The sequence below is a fragment of the Numida meleagris genome, chromosome 1, assembly GCF_002078875.1.
Source record: "Numida meleagris isolate 19003 breed g44 Domestic line chromosome 1, NumMel1.0, whole genome shotgun sequence".
NCBI lineage: Eukaryota > Metazoa > Chordata > Aves > Galliformes > Numididae > Numida > Numida meleagris.
In genome coordinates this window covers 61,544,560-61,560,376 of record NC_034409.1, presented here as the reverse complement: position 1 = coordinate 61,560,376, position 15,817 = coordinate 61,544,560, and the positions used below count along the sequence as shown (strand labels likewise).

The window sequence follows — 15,817 nt, the reverse complement described above, 5'->3', positions numbered from 1 at the left end:
TAATCCCTAGTCGGAAGTCACTTCTGAAGACTTGACTGATTACATATATATGTATCTACAGAGGCGTATTAATAGAATAGTTGTCTTTAAATCATCAGAGATCAGAGAAAAAATCATGAATATCAATATAACATGGCTACAAATAATGGAAAGAAACACTTACTTCATCTCCAGGACTTCCTCCAAATGTTTTCTTCTTTCTGCTCGTAGGTTGGTCAAATGGGTTTCCTTCTCAGCCAAAGACTGTTGTGTAGAGGACAATTTTGCTTTCATTGACTCCAGCTCCTGCTTAACCTTCTCCATGGCCATCATCAGCTCTTCTACCTAAAACATTTTTGAGGAAGGCAGGAGGAGAGAAAAATAGTACAGTGTGACTGACTGGAACTTACTAAAGGTCCCAAGAGAATTAGAGTCGTAAGATTACCAATGCATGTACACTGCATAACACTGTCGTCCAGAAGCATCATCATCTGGTGCTGTGTAAAGTACATCTACACATTGTGGAAGCAGCATTATAGACTGTGAATTAATATCGTCTGGTCACCAGAACATTACTGTTGAAACACCAAACTACAAATCCGTAACTCTTCAGTATTTCTATTTTAGAGAATGTAACACAAGGAAAAATAGATGGTCAGAATGAATTAAATTAGCCCAGAAAAATGCTAAGTGTTAAACAGAGCACACTGATAATTAAACATAAACATAAAAAAAAATCTTCTCTAAAGAGAAGCTACATATTTACTTTAAGAATGAAGTTAAGTATATTTCTGAAACGAGGAGAGGACTGAGTTTCCATGAAAATGTAAGTAAGGCTACTTCCCCCGAAACAATGCCTATAGCCATGCTTTGTGATTCAACAACAAAAACACCTTCAAAGAGTTGCTTATGGTAGACAGTTATAGAAGGGCAGTGCTTACATCTCTAGGCTACTACGAAATGGGAAAAGTTCAGAACTAACATGACCCTAAATTCTAGAATATATAATGCACAAAAGAATCTAGTCATATTGTGTTCTGTACGAGGAGTGGGTTTTGTCTCTGCTAGAATTCTCCACTTTGTCTTGCAAAACCACAACAAATACATAAGTATAGCTATATATATGGTGTATCGCTTACTGTACAGCTGCTAGATGATGTAAGGTGTGGAACATATCACTTCCTTTAATAAGTCAAGTATTCTGAGGGGCAGAGCTATTGGCTCAGGACAAACAAGGACAACATTGCTTTTCATCCTCAGTCAATGATATAGCAAGAAATGTTGTAGTTCAGAAACACAAATTCAAAAAATCTAGCATAGTCATTGCGCAGCACTTACTGCAAAATACCTATTTCCATTCAGATGCAGCTGACAATGAAAATTCTTGTACCCAGCAAAATAAGAACAATTTAAGATACGCGATTATCAAAAACTATTCAAAATGTACACTCAACAATTCAGCAATCAACAGACCGAAGCAGAATTTCAGTGACGCATAGCCCAAACTGGCTAGCATGTGTAAAATAACCAAGTTTTTCCTGTCATGTTAGTGTGCAAAATACGACCAGAAGCTCTGTCAATTTTTAAAATAAACAAAGGAAAAGCTCCATAGACGAAAACAGAGAAAAGTCAGAAAAGAATATAAAGAAAAACTGCAGAAATAATGAACAGTAAAAATACTTCTAGGAAGAAAACTGATACCTAGAAAGAAAAAAATAGTTGGGCAAGTGAATGTGTACCAGTATATCAGCTTCTACTTCCTTTGGCTGGATCACATATAAACATTTTTCTTTAAATCAAGGAGCAAAGAGGCATGCCAACTGCAAAATCCTCTGCTTCTAACAAAAAAACAACCTCAAACAAACAAGTACCCAGCCAACTGCAACAATTTAAAAGGCTTGTGTCAATCTGTCAGTTGCCAAGATAAAACAGCCTTTGAAGCAACTTTTCCATAATGAAGTTTGAAAGATTTCTGCTGTCTGTCAATCTATTCTCAGTATCACAAATTTTGATGGCTAATACTTAAGAGTTGATTTGCTTGATGCAGATTGTAGTGTAACAGCTCTGTGGTATTACGACATAAAGAGTCTAGGGGTCGATAGCTAAGGCAAGGCTGTCAGTGCTGGGTGGCAAGATTAAACTCTGCAGCAAAGGATTATATTCATTGGAGTACTGACTACTGCATGTATATTTCTTTTTCAAATCACTCCATTTGGTAATTTCTTTCATTCTAAGGCTTTATTCTATGTTTCTGAAGGTTAACAGAAAATTGATCTTATCATATATTGGGAATGGATAGAATGTGAATGGCTTTTACATGACACCAACAACTCACTGAAGTGTCATTGCTTTCCATTCTGTCTAGAAGGCACTGTGTATCAAGGACAAAATTCATGGAAGTAGCATTGCTCATACTTAACAATAAGGACTTTATTGCTTGGATTCATCAAGCTATAGATATTCCATGGGAGTACTTCCATTAAACTTGTACAAAACAAAACATTTTACATGTCAAGTTATGAATCTTAGTGCAGACCTGCCTATATGTCTCTGTAAGCAGTCCTGCAAGAAATGATACAGAAATATTCACCAGAAGCACTTTCCTTCCAATGGATATCTGATTTAGCCTATACGAGAAGCTTCAAATCTACCTTTGATTTTTCGCCCTGAGTACAGCTAATTGTGTAACAAAAAGTATTTGCCAAGAACCAGAGTTTTCTGAAACACATTGTTGACTTCAGGGCTACGAAGATGGGGAAGGTTCAGCAGGGCAAGGTGTGTGAGGAGCAGCTGAGGGCCCTGGGTTTGCTCAGCCCAGAGCAGAGAAGCTCAGGGGAGGCCTCATGGCAGCTGCAGCTCCTCACAGGGAGCGGAGGGGCAGCGCTGAGCTCTGCTCTCTGTGACAGCGACAGGGCCCGAGGGAACAGCATGGAGCTGTGTCAGGGGAGGGGCAGCTGGGGGTTAGGGACAGGTTCTGCACCAGAGGGCGGTGGGCATGGAACAGGCTGCACAGGGCACTGGGCACGGCCCCAAGTGCCAGAGTTCAAGGGGCTTTGAGACACTGCTCTCAGACACAGCGTCTGATTTTTGGTGGTGCTGGGTGGAGGCAGGGGTTGGATTCCATGATCCCTATGGGTCCCTTCTAACTCAGAGTATTCTATGATTCTATGATTTTCATTTTAACTCAAGGTAAGCTTGTGCCCTATTACTAGAAAGATTTCAGTTCAGAATGCACAGAGTTCACTTTCATTCCTCATTTCTCTCTCCTTAAATGACAGTGTAAAGGCAGAATCAGCAATATGGCAAACAAAGAATAAAATGCTATGCACTGGAAAAAACATTTGCAGTATCAGAGGATCTCTCCCTGGATAGTAAGACAGAAGAACTGAATTGGGACCCGCACCCTCTACTTTCGTATGCTATATGGATACAGATAAAGACGAAAAAGCTGAAGAATGTCCTCCTCAGAAACTGCAAAGGAAAATTTTCCAGTCTCAAATGACAGGACATGAATGAATGCATAGTTCAAACGTATATGGAGTTTCAATCATGCAGATGGTCCAGGCTATCTGTTAGTCTTGTTATTTCTCTTTCCTTATTCTTCTTTTTTTCTTTTGATCAAATATTTGAATGCTTTTATGGCCAAGTGAAAAAGGCTGCACATTCGGCCATAATTAAAGGTTTCACAGGGCATGGCAGAGGGACTTAATATTACAGAAAGAACCATGCATACTCCTAAACTGGACATACAGTACTTTTAGTTGCAGTGATACGTGGGAAACTTATAGTTTAATGTTTAATTACCAAAAACAGTCACATTTTTATTTTCCTGACTTGAAAGAAATTATATTCCTTTCAATATACATACAGGCACTGTGCGTTATGGGATAGCTGTTTGTATGCATGGCTGTATCTTAAATGTTTCAGGCAGAATACAGAAAGATGGAATTCTAAAGAATAAAGATACAAGTACCTGCATGAACAATTTATTTTCAATTAGCATTGTATAAATCAATCACTAGAGATCTTATCTTCAAAACCACCTCAGCAAGCTAACTTCTATTTAAAATTATTGGCTTTCTGAACATAGATTTTTCTTGTACAAACAACAGATCAGTGTTACAAGATAAAATGCACTAGAATCTGTGCTTCTGTCCAAAATGAATTAAACGAAAACTAAAGGTCTTGAATTTACAGTTCAATATTAAGAATACTACAAGTACTGAAAAAAAATTGATTGACATTTCTCATAAAGTGGTACTCAGTCTCTCAGAGGACTCTCTCCTACTTTTTTTCAGATCCTGAGTTTTTAAACTATTTTTCATTTCACTGTGTACATTAGTGAAATGATAAAAGGGTGCAAATTTCTGCATTATCTTTTACTGAACTGATTTGATTAAAATGCGGGACAGAGAGAAGAGAAAGAAACAGGCCCACAAAAAAGACAAAGACAAGATTTCTGGCTCCATGTAAACTTGTTTGGATCCCAGAAAAATTTTCCCAGAACAGATGTTAAGACATGGAAAAAGCACAGGCCAGACTTGGGACTTAAGTATGTAATTTAACTGCCTCAAGTAACATATTACAGGGAGAAAGCATTGAGTCTGACATAACCTGGATTGCCAGCAGGACCAGATGGTTTGCTTAAATCACAAGCTAATAAACCTTTACACAAAATAAGAAGGAAATGAATTATGGTTTCATCACAGCCCCATTTTTACTAAAGCAGTAGGGTGGCTTTAGGTACTCCTGAAGACTATATCCAAGACACTTAACTACATCCAAGACACTTCTAGGCTATTCTGAACTAGGAGAACAACTTTCAAATTCTTATAGATATTGGGAAAGCTTATGGGTGTAGCTTTTTGAGGGCTAAAAATATCAGAGGAGAATGAGAGAAATAAGTAAGCAGTAGCAGGAAAAATCTTACTTTTCAATAAGATTAGAACATAATTTCTGGTTTGTAAGGTAAGGATAGCCCTCAGCTGAAAGATATGTTGAAAGCTCTGCTGTCTGCCAATAGTGGCTCTGCCCTTACCACACGTGCAGCAGCTTTGGCTCTGTGTCAGGCACCTCTTATTCACTCCCAGTGCACGAGCACGTATATGCTGGAAGGTATGCAGAGAAAGGGCTTCTGGCTTCTCTTTTATGATGATGTGTTGTCACTAATCCTTTCATTGCATATACATAAGGGGTTAGGATGCTTTACCTTAGCTTTTATTCTGCAAGCACTATGAAGATAAGTGAACAGATACTCATCACCTAAAGAGAGCGTTCTTCCCTACACTGCACAGATTTCCCCTATACAGCTGCTCCACTTGTCCTGCATTGGTCACTGTTAACGAATGTTGCCATGAGATTCTACACAGACAAGAGGGAAAAAAAAGTTTGTTGAACAACAGAATTCCTTAGCTGAAATCCTGCCTAAAGAAACTTGGAAATAAACACAGCAGGATGTTGTGCAACAGTTATGGTGTTTCTACACACCATATTTATGTCCATCCCAGATAGACTGCCAGATTTGCAGCACCCCTTTTGCCAAGGCTGACAGTGTACAGCCTCAGAGGGCTATGGCAGACTTTACACATGAAGGGCAAGAGTTTTCCTTTGTTCATAATAAAGAGGGCAGTTAGCGTCAAAACTGAGACAATGGCTAGTGTGTTATCACTTTTCTAGGGACAAGGCAGGATCTTCTGATTATTTGTAATATACAGCAAAAATTTTAGGAATAAACTATATATGAAGAATTTTAGGGATGAACTGTGTGTTTCTTTACGTTAGTGAGAGGAATTCTTAAATCTTTAAGTCACTGATGACTCTAGGCAAGGAAGAATACTAGTAATTAAGACTGACCAGAAGATAACTGGCATTACAAAGTTACTCCTGCAAACCCACAGAAGCAGAAACATGGGAGTCTTTTTAAAGGAATACACTCCTAGAGTACCATTCGGAATGAATTCTGCTCATATTCTGAAAGCACTGTGCTCTTGGTATGAAGGAGGAGGAATCAAAACTCACAGATGTTTGGAAAAGAGAAAAGTCTCTTGAGCTGCCAGACCTCAGGCCTGAAGAAGTCACAGCTGCATCCTGTTAGGATGTTTGGAGGTAGCTGTGACAGTTGTATCTCCTAAATGAAGGCCATAAGCCATACAAATAAGCAATGGCCTGCTGTTGGGACAAGAGCTCTTAAGAAAGAAGCAATAATCATCTCTGCTTTACATACATACACACAAATCGAGTCAGGCCAGGGGAAAAAAATCAGTGAAAGACTAAAGTCTGATTTCTATTAAGGACAGAAACCTGTTGCAGTCTTTGGTTTCTGAAGGTTATAGCAAGTTAAAGTTTTACTTCTATATTTTCCTCAACTGGAACCTTTAGCCAATGAAGAATTCTCATACATTTTAACCTTTGCAACCAAATCAAAGGATCTACGAGGGCTGCTCCAAAAGTAATGCCTCCTATTTTATTATGTTAGCCCATGACATCGGGGTGAATGTTGGTGGTATGACAGTAGAGGTTGAACCTTCCCACCAGTATTCTGTTACATTTTGCTGCCATGTGACAGATGGTGGCAGAGGGGCTGTCTGACAGAATGGCATCTGACATGAAAGTGCATATGGAGCAAAGGTGTGTCATCGAATTCCTCCATGCAGAAAAAATGGCATGCACTGACATTCATTGATGCTTGCTGAGATCAAACAGTGGATGTAAGCGCAGTGAGTGGTGCAATTCAGCAGCAGCAACAGTGAAAGTGAGTCACCTTTGCTGGTGCAGATTTTGATAAGTGCAGCATGCATGCTCTTGTTCATCACTGATGAAAATGCATAGCTAGTGATGGTGACTATGTTAAAGAATAGTGTTTTGTAGCTGAGAATTTGTTCTATCAAATGTGTTATTGTGCTCTTTGTATCTATTGTAGCTTCCACAGAAATAAATAGGAGGCATTACTTTCAGAGAAACCAATGTATGTGGATTTATGTGAATCTACAATCATAGGAAACTGTCTTGTGTTTATCTTCTGTGACTAGCAGTGAAGCTCTCCAGCCCCTTGGGGACACAGCAGCAATCACTATGTCTAGAAATAACATCCAGTCTTGCAAAAAATTGGATTTTGATCATCATTTAAAAACACTACAGTGGCAGACAGAGTAGAATTTAGCATACTTAGCACATTCTATGTAACTTTGCACAAACATTTAGCACCATTTGTTACAGAAGAGAAGGCTCCAGGGAGACCTCACTGCAGCTTTCTAGTACTTGAAGCAAGCTTATAAACAGGAGGGGTACTGACTTTTTACGTGGTCTGATAGTGATACGAGAAGGGGGATGGATTTAATCTATAACAGGGTAGGTTACGGTTAGATGTTAGGTAGAAATTCTTTTACTCAGAGTGTGGTGAGGCCCTGGCACAGGCTACCCAGAAAAGCTGTAGACGCCCCATCCCTGGAGGTGTTCAGGGCAAGACTGGATGAGGCCCTGGGCAGTCTGATCTACTGGGTGGCAACTGGTTGGAACTGGATGGGCTTTAAGGTCCCTTCCAACCTAAGCCATTCTGTAATACTGTGATCCAAACAACCTCTTTAGAGAAGTGGCTAATTCATGACACTGCACCCACAGCTATAAACAAGGACCTTTTCAAAATAACTTGACCTTTCTTCAGTTACATCTAATCTGTCAACTGCTGCTAAGGTAGAAGTAGTAATAGAGCCAAAGGAAGCCTTTCAGCTCAGACTAATTACCTGAGGATGTAAGCAGTTTTTCACAGGCATTATGCAAACCACTCAGGTTTTAATTTTGCTGCATTTTAGACAATTTTGATACTATCTAGGATGTTACTATGGCAGACTGAAGTTTAGATATAGCCTAATATTATTCAAAAGTAAATATTTCATGCTGTGCTACATATCATAGATTGTCAGTTTAGATAATGACAGATTGATTCTCCTAAGAGAAAAATATTAACTCACTACAACTAGAGAAAAAATTGGTACGCTAATTCCACATTTGACTTTAATATTCCTCTCTAAAGATGTTAAGGATCATGAACAGATACTACGTGAAAGCCTATCCATGTACATGAAGGTTGCACATATGGCTAAAGTATAACTGAAGAAGTGCAGTCTTGTTGGCAAGCTCAGGAAAGTTTCCACCTATTCTAACTTGCGGAAGCAAATCTTTATCATTGTAGTTAATAGACAGCAATGAGCAGAATCTAGCCACAACTGAAAAGTAATCCCAATCTTCTGAGCCAACTGAACTAAGGCCGAAATTCAGTGAAGGCTTTGAAGGAATCTGATGATAAACAGCAGTACAGCAATGTCTAGAAGATTTTGCGTCAATAGGAAATGTTTCACAAAGAATCTTCAGTTTAATTAACCTGAAATCTGCCACTCTCTTGTACTTTTCTGAACAGGAGAATAGTCAAGAAAGGAATACAATTTCTCTTCTTGCACTTCATGCATTTTGGTGAAGAATCAATTGTCAGGAAAAAATATGTATATTTTTCTGATTTATGCATCTAATCTACAAGCCTAATGAGCTTTTCTAAAGCTTTAATCTACATACTCTTGTATTACACTTGCACCTAAGGTCAGAATTTAAGATCACGACTGGAACATGGAAAAGAAATTCCAAATGGAAAAAGTACAAGCCTCGCTTTAAGTAAATATTAAAGTATTTTCTTGGGTCCTTACAAGGAAGCATTAATGTAAAATCTGTAAAATGATTTCCTCTTTCAAACTAGATTTGAAGGCAACTCAGGACTTTGATTTTCATATGAGCCAAACCAGACAAAATACAATCTAGAGGTAGGCACTTGAGAAAACAATATATCAGGTAAAGAGGTGCTGAGATGGAGTTTTCTCTAGAATAAAAGAGATAATTTGAAATCAGTATTTACCTATTAAAAAATAAAAATGAAAAAAAAAATCAAGACAAAACCCTTGTAAGATCAGTGTTTGCAACAAATTTCTGTTTAACAGTTTCCACCAAAATTTCTCATTTCATTAAAATGAAAAGATGATCTATATTAAGAAATGCTCACTGTATATTTTGAACAGAATTATGCTTTTAGTGTCTCCAATTCTTCTGAAAGTTATCAAATTTTGCCCGCTTTCCAACTTTGTGAAACAAGTTAAACAAAATTAAAGGACTCCGGTTTCCTTAGAAGTATTTGGTCCTCTGTCTCAAAGTCGTCTTTGAGAAGAAAATTCCCCAAGCCCCCAGATAGGTACAGCTGAACACAACTATGACCAGAACAAAAATTGTACAATTTCACCTCTTAGAAAGTATATTACTGAATACAGAAGGAATTCCATGTTATCCCTGACATACTGAATCAACCTTTCCGTGTAAGGGGTGTGACTTGACATAAAACTGGATATTTTTAAAGGAAGAGGCTACACAATCCATCAAAATACTCTGGGGAGAAGAAGTAAGTTTAAGGAGCGGCAGCACTTCTGAAATGACTGCCAACAGCTTTGTTACCATGGACACAGTGCACGGTCACCTTACCTAGCTAAAACCAAAATATACAAAAGGAAGAAAAAATTCCAGATTTTGAAAAATTGCAAGAGTATATGTCTGGCTGACCATGGATATAAAAAGCTCTTAAAACTATGTGTATCAGTAGAAGAAATTCCAATCTAAGTTTCTAGCACAGATTTCTGTTACTTAATGGGACTTAAATACACATATGACTTATACGTATATACATACACTCAAAAACCAGACTGAGTTTTGCAGAAAATATTCAAGAGAATTTCAGCCAAAGAGAATGTAGACTGCTTAGAGAAATCAGTGGGAAGCTATGTCAGCAACTTCACTCCCAAAACATAGCTTGGAATACTGCCTTGATTTCCAGTTACTTGGTTTATCAAACTTCTCAATGAGAAATATAGAAGGACAGCCAAAAACATGAGTTAAAAGCAAGCTGTCCAGCGCGTGTTACAGAAGAGTCAGAATTCTGACAGCAGTGCTCAAAAAACTACAGTGCTCAGAAAGCTCTAAGTAGGTGGTTCATGAGAAATTCCACTTCGTATTGCCCACTTACAAGGGTCTATAGAAAGTAACTAATGTGGGAGACTTTGTGCTGTGAAATAACTCTAAGTGTAGTTTAGAAAATATTTCAGATCTATTCCAGTAACAGAGTAGCATAGCAAAAGGGAGATGTATTTAAATTTTGCATTTTTAGAAAATACTTGATTATAATCAGTGCTGAATGTTAGGGTCCAATATAAAAGAATTATGCTGTAAATGCATTTTCTATTTTTACAAGAAAAAGCAGTTAAAGTAATATATTTTAGGAAGTTAAAAGAACCAGAATGGCAATTTTACGGCAAATGCAAATGAGAACTAACATCCAAAACATGGCTAGACTTTCTCTATAGTAACTTACAGATATGACAGAAAAGGCTCTCAGAGGCTGTACTCAATATTCAAATATCTGCAGGCCTTGTACTTAGAATATTGAAATCCTGGTGAAAAGGAGATGGGGAAAAAGAGAGAGAACTGGTACGAAGTTTCCAGCTATTAACGGATTTCCCATTTTTCTTTTGCAAACAGATATGATATTTGAATTGGGCATATATGATAGCAAATTTCAGGAGTCTTGTTGCAAATAAATTTTATGTGTAATATGGGCATGAAATAAGATTAAATCCTGAAATAGTTTATAAAGATACTGAGAAGAACAAAATAGTGTATGACAGCATATTTAAATATGTTACTATTACAATATTCAGTATTTTATTTCTTCTCAAAAGGCTAGGCAGACACACCTGCCGTGTAGAATAAAAATATACATTTTATGGTAAACTTTTTTGGTAATAATACTAATATAATCTTGGTAAAAATAACACTAAGAATTTCCTGTGTTCTGCTCCCTCAGTTCCATGCTGCCTCTGTCCTGTGTGGGGGGCCATGGACCGGATTAGCGTTGAATTCATTGGTTCAGATAGGTTCATGTGAAAATACTCATTAAAAAAAAAAAAAAAAAAAGATAGTCTTAATCATAAAACTGAAGGGATGTTCACAGAAGTATGGGGATAAAAGTGAGCAAAGAGAAAGAGGACAGTTGCTAAATTCTTGTATTTGTGAACTATGCCCTTCAGTCATTAAGGCTTTAAGTGCAAGTTATTGTAATATTGTGTTTCTTGAGACAAGGACCTAACTACTTAGTACTGACTGACGTTGAATTACAAAATCTGATCTTCTGTTTCACTTTATCCAACAAAAAGGGTCTTATTTTTTCATGAAGAAAAACTTCTCTCAAGCATTGTTCTTGGAATGGTCCTGATAATGGTTAAATTAAACTCCCGTCTTCTACTACAACCTTTTGGAGAGTATTTATTAAAAAAAAATGTAGAGGTCTCCATATACTTTCAGATGTACTGTCTGATGTGTTGAACTAACAGATTCAGCCACAGTCTATAGCTGTAATTTACAGTAATATTTACATACAGGAATCAACATGTGGAGCAACAAAACCAGCTGAGTACGTTGGAAATAAAGAATTTGCTGAAGAACATTCAAGTCTTTACATTTGTGAAGATTTATCAGCTGGAGAAATCTTGCAATATATAAACTGTGTGTTAACACTCTTAACACGCTGCCATAGTTAACACACATTGCCAGGATATTATCAAACACTGGATTAAATAGTGCAAAGTTGTAGTCTGAAATGGGTATCTGAGAACTATGAAATCCTAAGTAGCTTCATGGACAGTGTAATTCAAATGCGAAGCCTGTTAAATTGCAGCAAACCACACATCATGAGAGATGATGGAGGGTAGGATTACACAACACAGGGCTACAAAAACAACAATACATAATAGGGCAGAGGTACACACAGATGAGATGTCCTCATACCTTGAACCACTTAAAGCCAAAATGGTTGACCTCATGCACTGATTCATTAAACAGCTTCAGACAGGCAGTGAAGTGGCAGAATAGTAGAGAACAAGATAAACAGAAGAGAGGAAATAAAAAGCATGCAATTAAAAGAAAATTATAATCATTTTGGACAACATTAAAATTTCCAACTCACACATATAATTTGTATTTGGTCTAAGAATGATATTATCACCTGTTAATATCAAAAGATTAATGTCCTACACAAAAACAAAGCCTTGCATTTGTAAAACTGCAAAGCTACCTAAGGGTTTCTTTCATAACTGTACAGAATATAAAAGAAAGCAGGCATTCTCTTAAGTAATCGAAGAAATGAAAAATATTTGAAGGAACACATCTCCCTCACATTTGAGGTGAAAAACAGCTACTTGCCATCACTCCATGACTCAACTATATCTAATAAAGAACAAAACAAAATCCTATTGGGCAAAAATGGGGCAAAACAGCTATCTTGAAACTGGAGTAAGACTCTCTGGTTGCTTTTCTTTGTGCTGTTCTATTGGTCATCACACTGTATAAAGTATGATTTGTCACAGAGGGCAGTTTAGTTATTCTGTTGAAGATGCAGCTGTCATAATCAGTGACGGTGTGAACTAGAGGTCTTCCTCTTATGATCCCAGTGGTTTCAAATCCATCCTTCTTCCTCCTCACTTCCATATAACTACATCCAAATTCATTTCCATATCTTATTTCATAAGATGCTGTTGCCCACCATATTCCACAAGTCTTTTCCTACAACTCATACTTCTCTTGGCTCTCCTCCTCTCCTCACAACCTGTCTCATTGATCCTTACAGCTTACTGCCCCTCAGGCAGCACATTTCCACCGCCTTGCCTCATCATACAGATTGTACAGCCATTCAATCTATTTACCAGTTATTTTCCCTTTTCATCAAGCTCTTATCGTATGATCTCATTGTTTGCTTCTCAGGCTTTGCTGGTGAATTGTTTTTGAAAAACCATAAGGGAAATTTGTGGATGTTCCCTAAGCACTTATCTCTTTCCATATTTTAGTTTTAGGATGTCTCAGGTATAAATAAGATTTATCTTCTATAATGGTTTCCTATTTTACTAACCCAGACTTATCTCTTGTCCTTTCCATGATAAGCTTGCTTACAGTGGATAGACAACCACGAGGACCTCATGCTAAAAATGAGTCCTCCTTTCCATCTTGCAACTGAAACTTTCCTCACTATTTCATTTCTTTTCATCTAGGACAGAACCTTCATATTTTTGTTAATCTTGACAGTATCTTTGACTCAGATGCCCTTCTACTCCTTGTGCAAAGGTTATTTTGAAACATTTGTAGAATTTATTTTATGGAATATCTCTAATGTGAGACTTTTCTGATTGTGTCCCTATTGCTAAAAGTTCTTTGGTTAGGTTTATTTTGTATCTGAATCTGCAAAAATTTTCCTTCTGCAGATTGTGACAATTTGTGCAGGAAACTCCTCTGTAGCTTTGACTGTGTTAATCTTACTAGCATGCTTCTTTGCTAGCAAATCAAATATAAGCTACTAATCATCTGCAAACTGTGCTCCACCTACCCTTCACCTTAAATACTGAGGTGACCTGTGATCAGCCTCTAGAACAAGCCTACTTCATACTTGCATTTTTGTAAATTTACCAGTTACATTCACCTTCATACTTATTTCCCTAACATCAGATATTCCTAGTACTTATAAAATAAACTTACTACATTCTTCAAAGCTATCCCTCAAAAATGCACTAAACCTCATGCATATTGTTCTGTGTTTAAAGCATAGCCACACAAAATGTTGAATTCTGCAGGCTTCTCTGTGCTTAAAGAACACATTTGTCACAGTCTTCTAACAAAGAAATTAAAACATTATGACATCGTAGGTAACAAATTACATGTTATTTTGTTTACTTGTGCACCTCAGCATAGAACTTGCTCCTTTAGGAGCTAGATATATTTCTTACAAGGAGATCTATTCTTTTATGTGGTATTCACTACCAAAGTAACATTTCTATAAGATACATTTCTTTCAGAGCTTACAAGAAGTTTAGAAAGAAGGCGCTCTGGAAAGTGAATTCCATAAAGTTATCTAGAATCTTAAGATACTTGAACCAGGATTAGCCTCAGTATGTTTACCAGCAAGCAGTTGAGCTTGACTCTAGCATAAAAAGTAAGAGTTGCTTTCTTCCTGAAAACTTGGATTATTAGCTAAAAAGAGTATAAAAATACATTTAGAAAGAAGGTGATATAAGAATACATGTTGAAAAAAAAACCTAAAATATTTTAAAGTGCAGTTAGTCAGATCTTTCTCATTTAAATAACATACAGAAAGAGAATACATCATTGAAATGTAACTGATCAAATGCTCCTGTTTGCTTACTATGGGCAGGAGAGGAACAGTCTAACTGGAAAAACACTGAGGAGGTTCACAAAAAAGCACAGTAAGAATGTCAGGCTCAGCTCCTCCTACTTCAAAAGCTTTATCAAAACCTCAAGGAAGTTTATTCATTATACATGGTTTGTTTTCTTAGTGATTAATTATAGAAGTCAAACTCTGGTCCATACATGATTCTTCAGAGTATCTAACCAGTGACACAGAATAAGTTCAGGCATAGAAGTTTACACCTGTGGTTTCAACATGAATGTGCATATTCTGTGTGTAAACTTGCCTTAAATAAAGGGTTTGTCTTTCTATCCAGTAGTTGAGAGACTATGAATGAAATGAGACTGTGGTCCATATACATGACCGCACTAATAAAAATCACCTTCTTTAAATATGCACAATGAACAACACAGTGAGTGTAAGCATGTTTACATATGGAAAGATAGCTTTGATGGGTAAGATTAGTCAGAAGAATTATCACATAAAATAATACTTTAAAGCATAGGATACTTTGTATTTCTTTCCTTTTTTTTTTTTTCCCAAGGAAATATCACCTGTGAAAAACAAGTCTTTGCAGATTTTATGGATTTTGTTACCCAAACTTGAACAGAGATAGCTGATCAAACAAAACCATCTACGTTTCACGGTAAAGCAGTGGAAACAGTACCTTACTGTTTCCTAAGAGGACTATCAGTGACTTTATAAGATTGCAGACCTGTTTCTCAGCATTGATCCTGGCTGACTCCTCTTGTGCTAGCACCATTTCCCGCTCTGCAGTTATCTGAACACTTTCTCTGAGTGCCTCTTCCAATTCTTCAATCCGATCATCCTTTTTACGTAGATTGTCCTGGAAAATGATGGGAGACCAGGTGAAGAAGTCTTGTTTGGAACTATAGCCTTTTAATCAACCAAGTTTTATGCCAAGCAAAATGTGCTTCTCCCTACCAAGGTGCAACTGCAAGCAAATTATCTTCACACAGGAAAAGAAAGATGAAGCGATGCAAGAATAGGAAGAAGATCACAGTAACGAGAAGGAAAAAGCTAGCAAAGTAGAACCTCAAAACAAGAGGGTTTGCCCTCTGCATCGGGCATATCACAATCTTGTCAGATTAAACAGCATAGCTAAGCAAGTTTTTCTTGTGAATGAAGATTAGTAAGCAGATCCAAAGAAGGAGAGTAGCCAGAATCGGTGGGAAAGCAGGCACACAGAATTGTCCATTTGTTCACACATTCATCAGCAGGCATGGTAAAACGGGAAACAAAGCACTGCAGTCTTGCAATTTGCTATTTCCAGGTTAAGTGGGAGAAAAGCAAACATCAACCAACCAGAGTTTTCCATTGTTCAGGTAAGACTTAAAAGAAGTTTTTTCTACAACTACCTAGGAATTATGAAGGGCAGCTTGAGCCTCAGACATCTAAGTATCAAGATTATCTGAAAATACATTCTTCAATTAAGAACATCTTCACAGTCGCAGGTTCAGAAGTCCCACCTATATTCAAAGACCACTGAAGAAAACTCTCCTCAGAAAGCATACTGTTTGATTGGTTAACACCAATAATATAATT

The 15,817-nt window shown here is 37.3% G+C and overlaps 1 protein-coding gene across 7 annotated transcripts in view; it reads right to left on the bottom strand.

The window, feature by feature from the left end:
* ERC1 (ELKS/RAB6-interacting/CAST family member 1) overlaps positions 1 to 15,817 on the bottom strand; it is a 300,339-nt gene that overhangs the window by 107,137 nt on the left and 177,385 nt on the right. For all 7 annotated transcript variants that reach the window (XM_021389632.1, XM_021389660.1, XM_021389603.1 and 4 more), the window contains 2 exons: positions 14,967 to 15,098; positions 164 to 324 (listed from right to left, as the gene is read on the bottom strand). In XM_021389632.1, the coding sequence (XP_021245307.1) occupies positions 164 to 324; positions 14,967 to 15,098 (293 nt within the window). The remainder of the gene's footprint in view (positions 1 to 163; positions 325 to 14,966; positions 15,099 to 15,817) is intronic.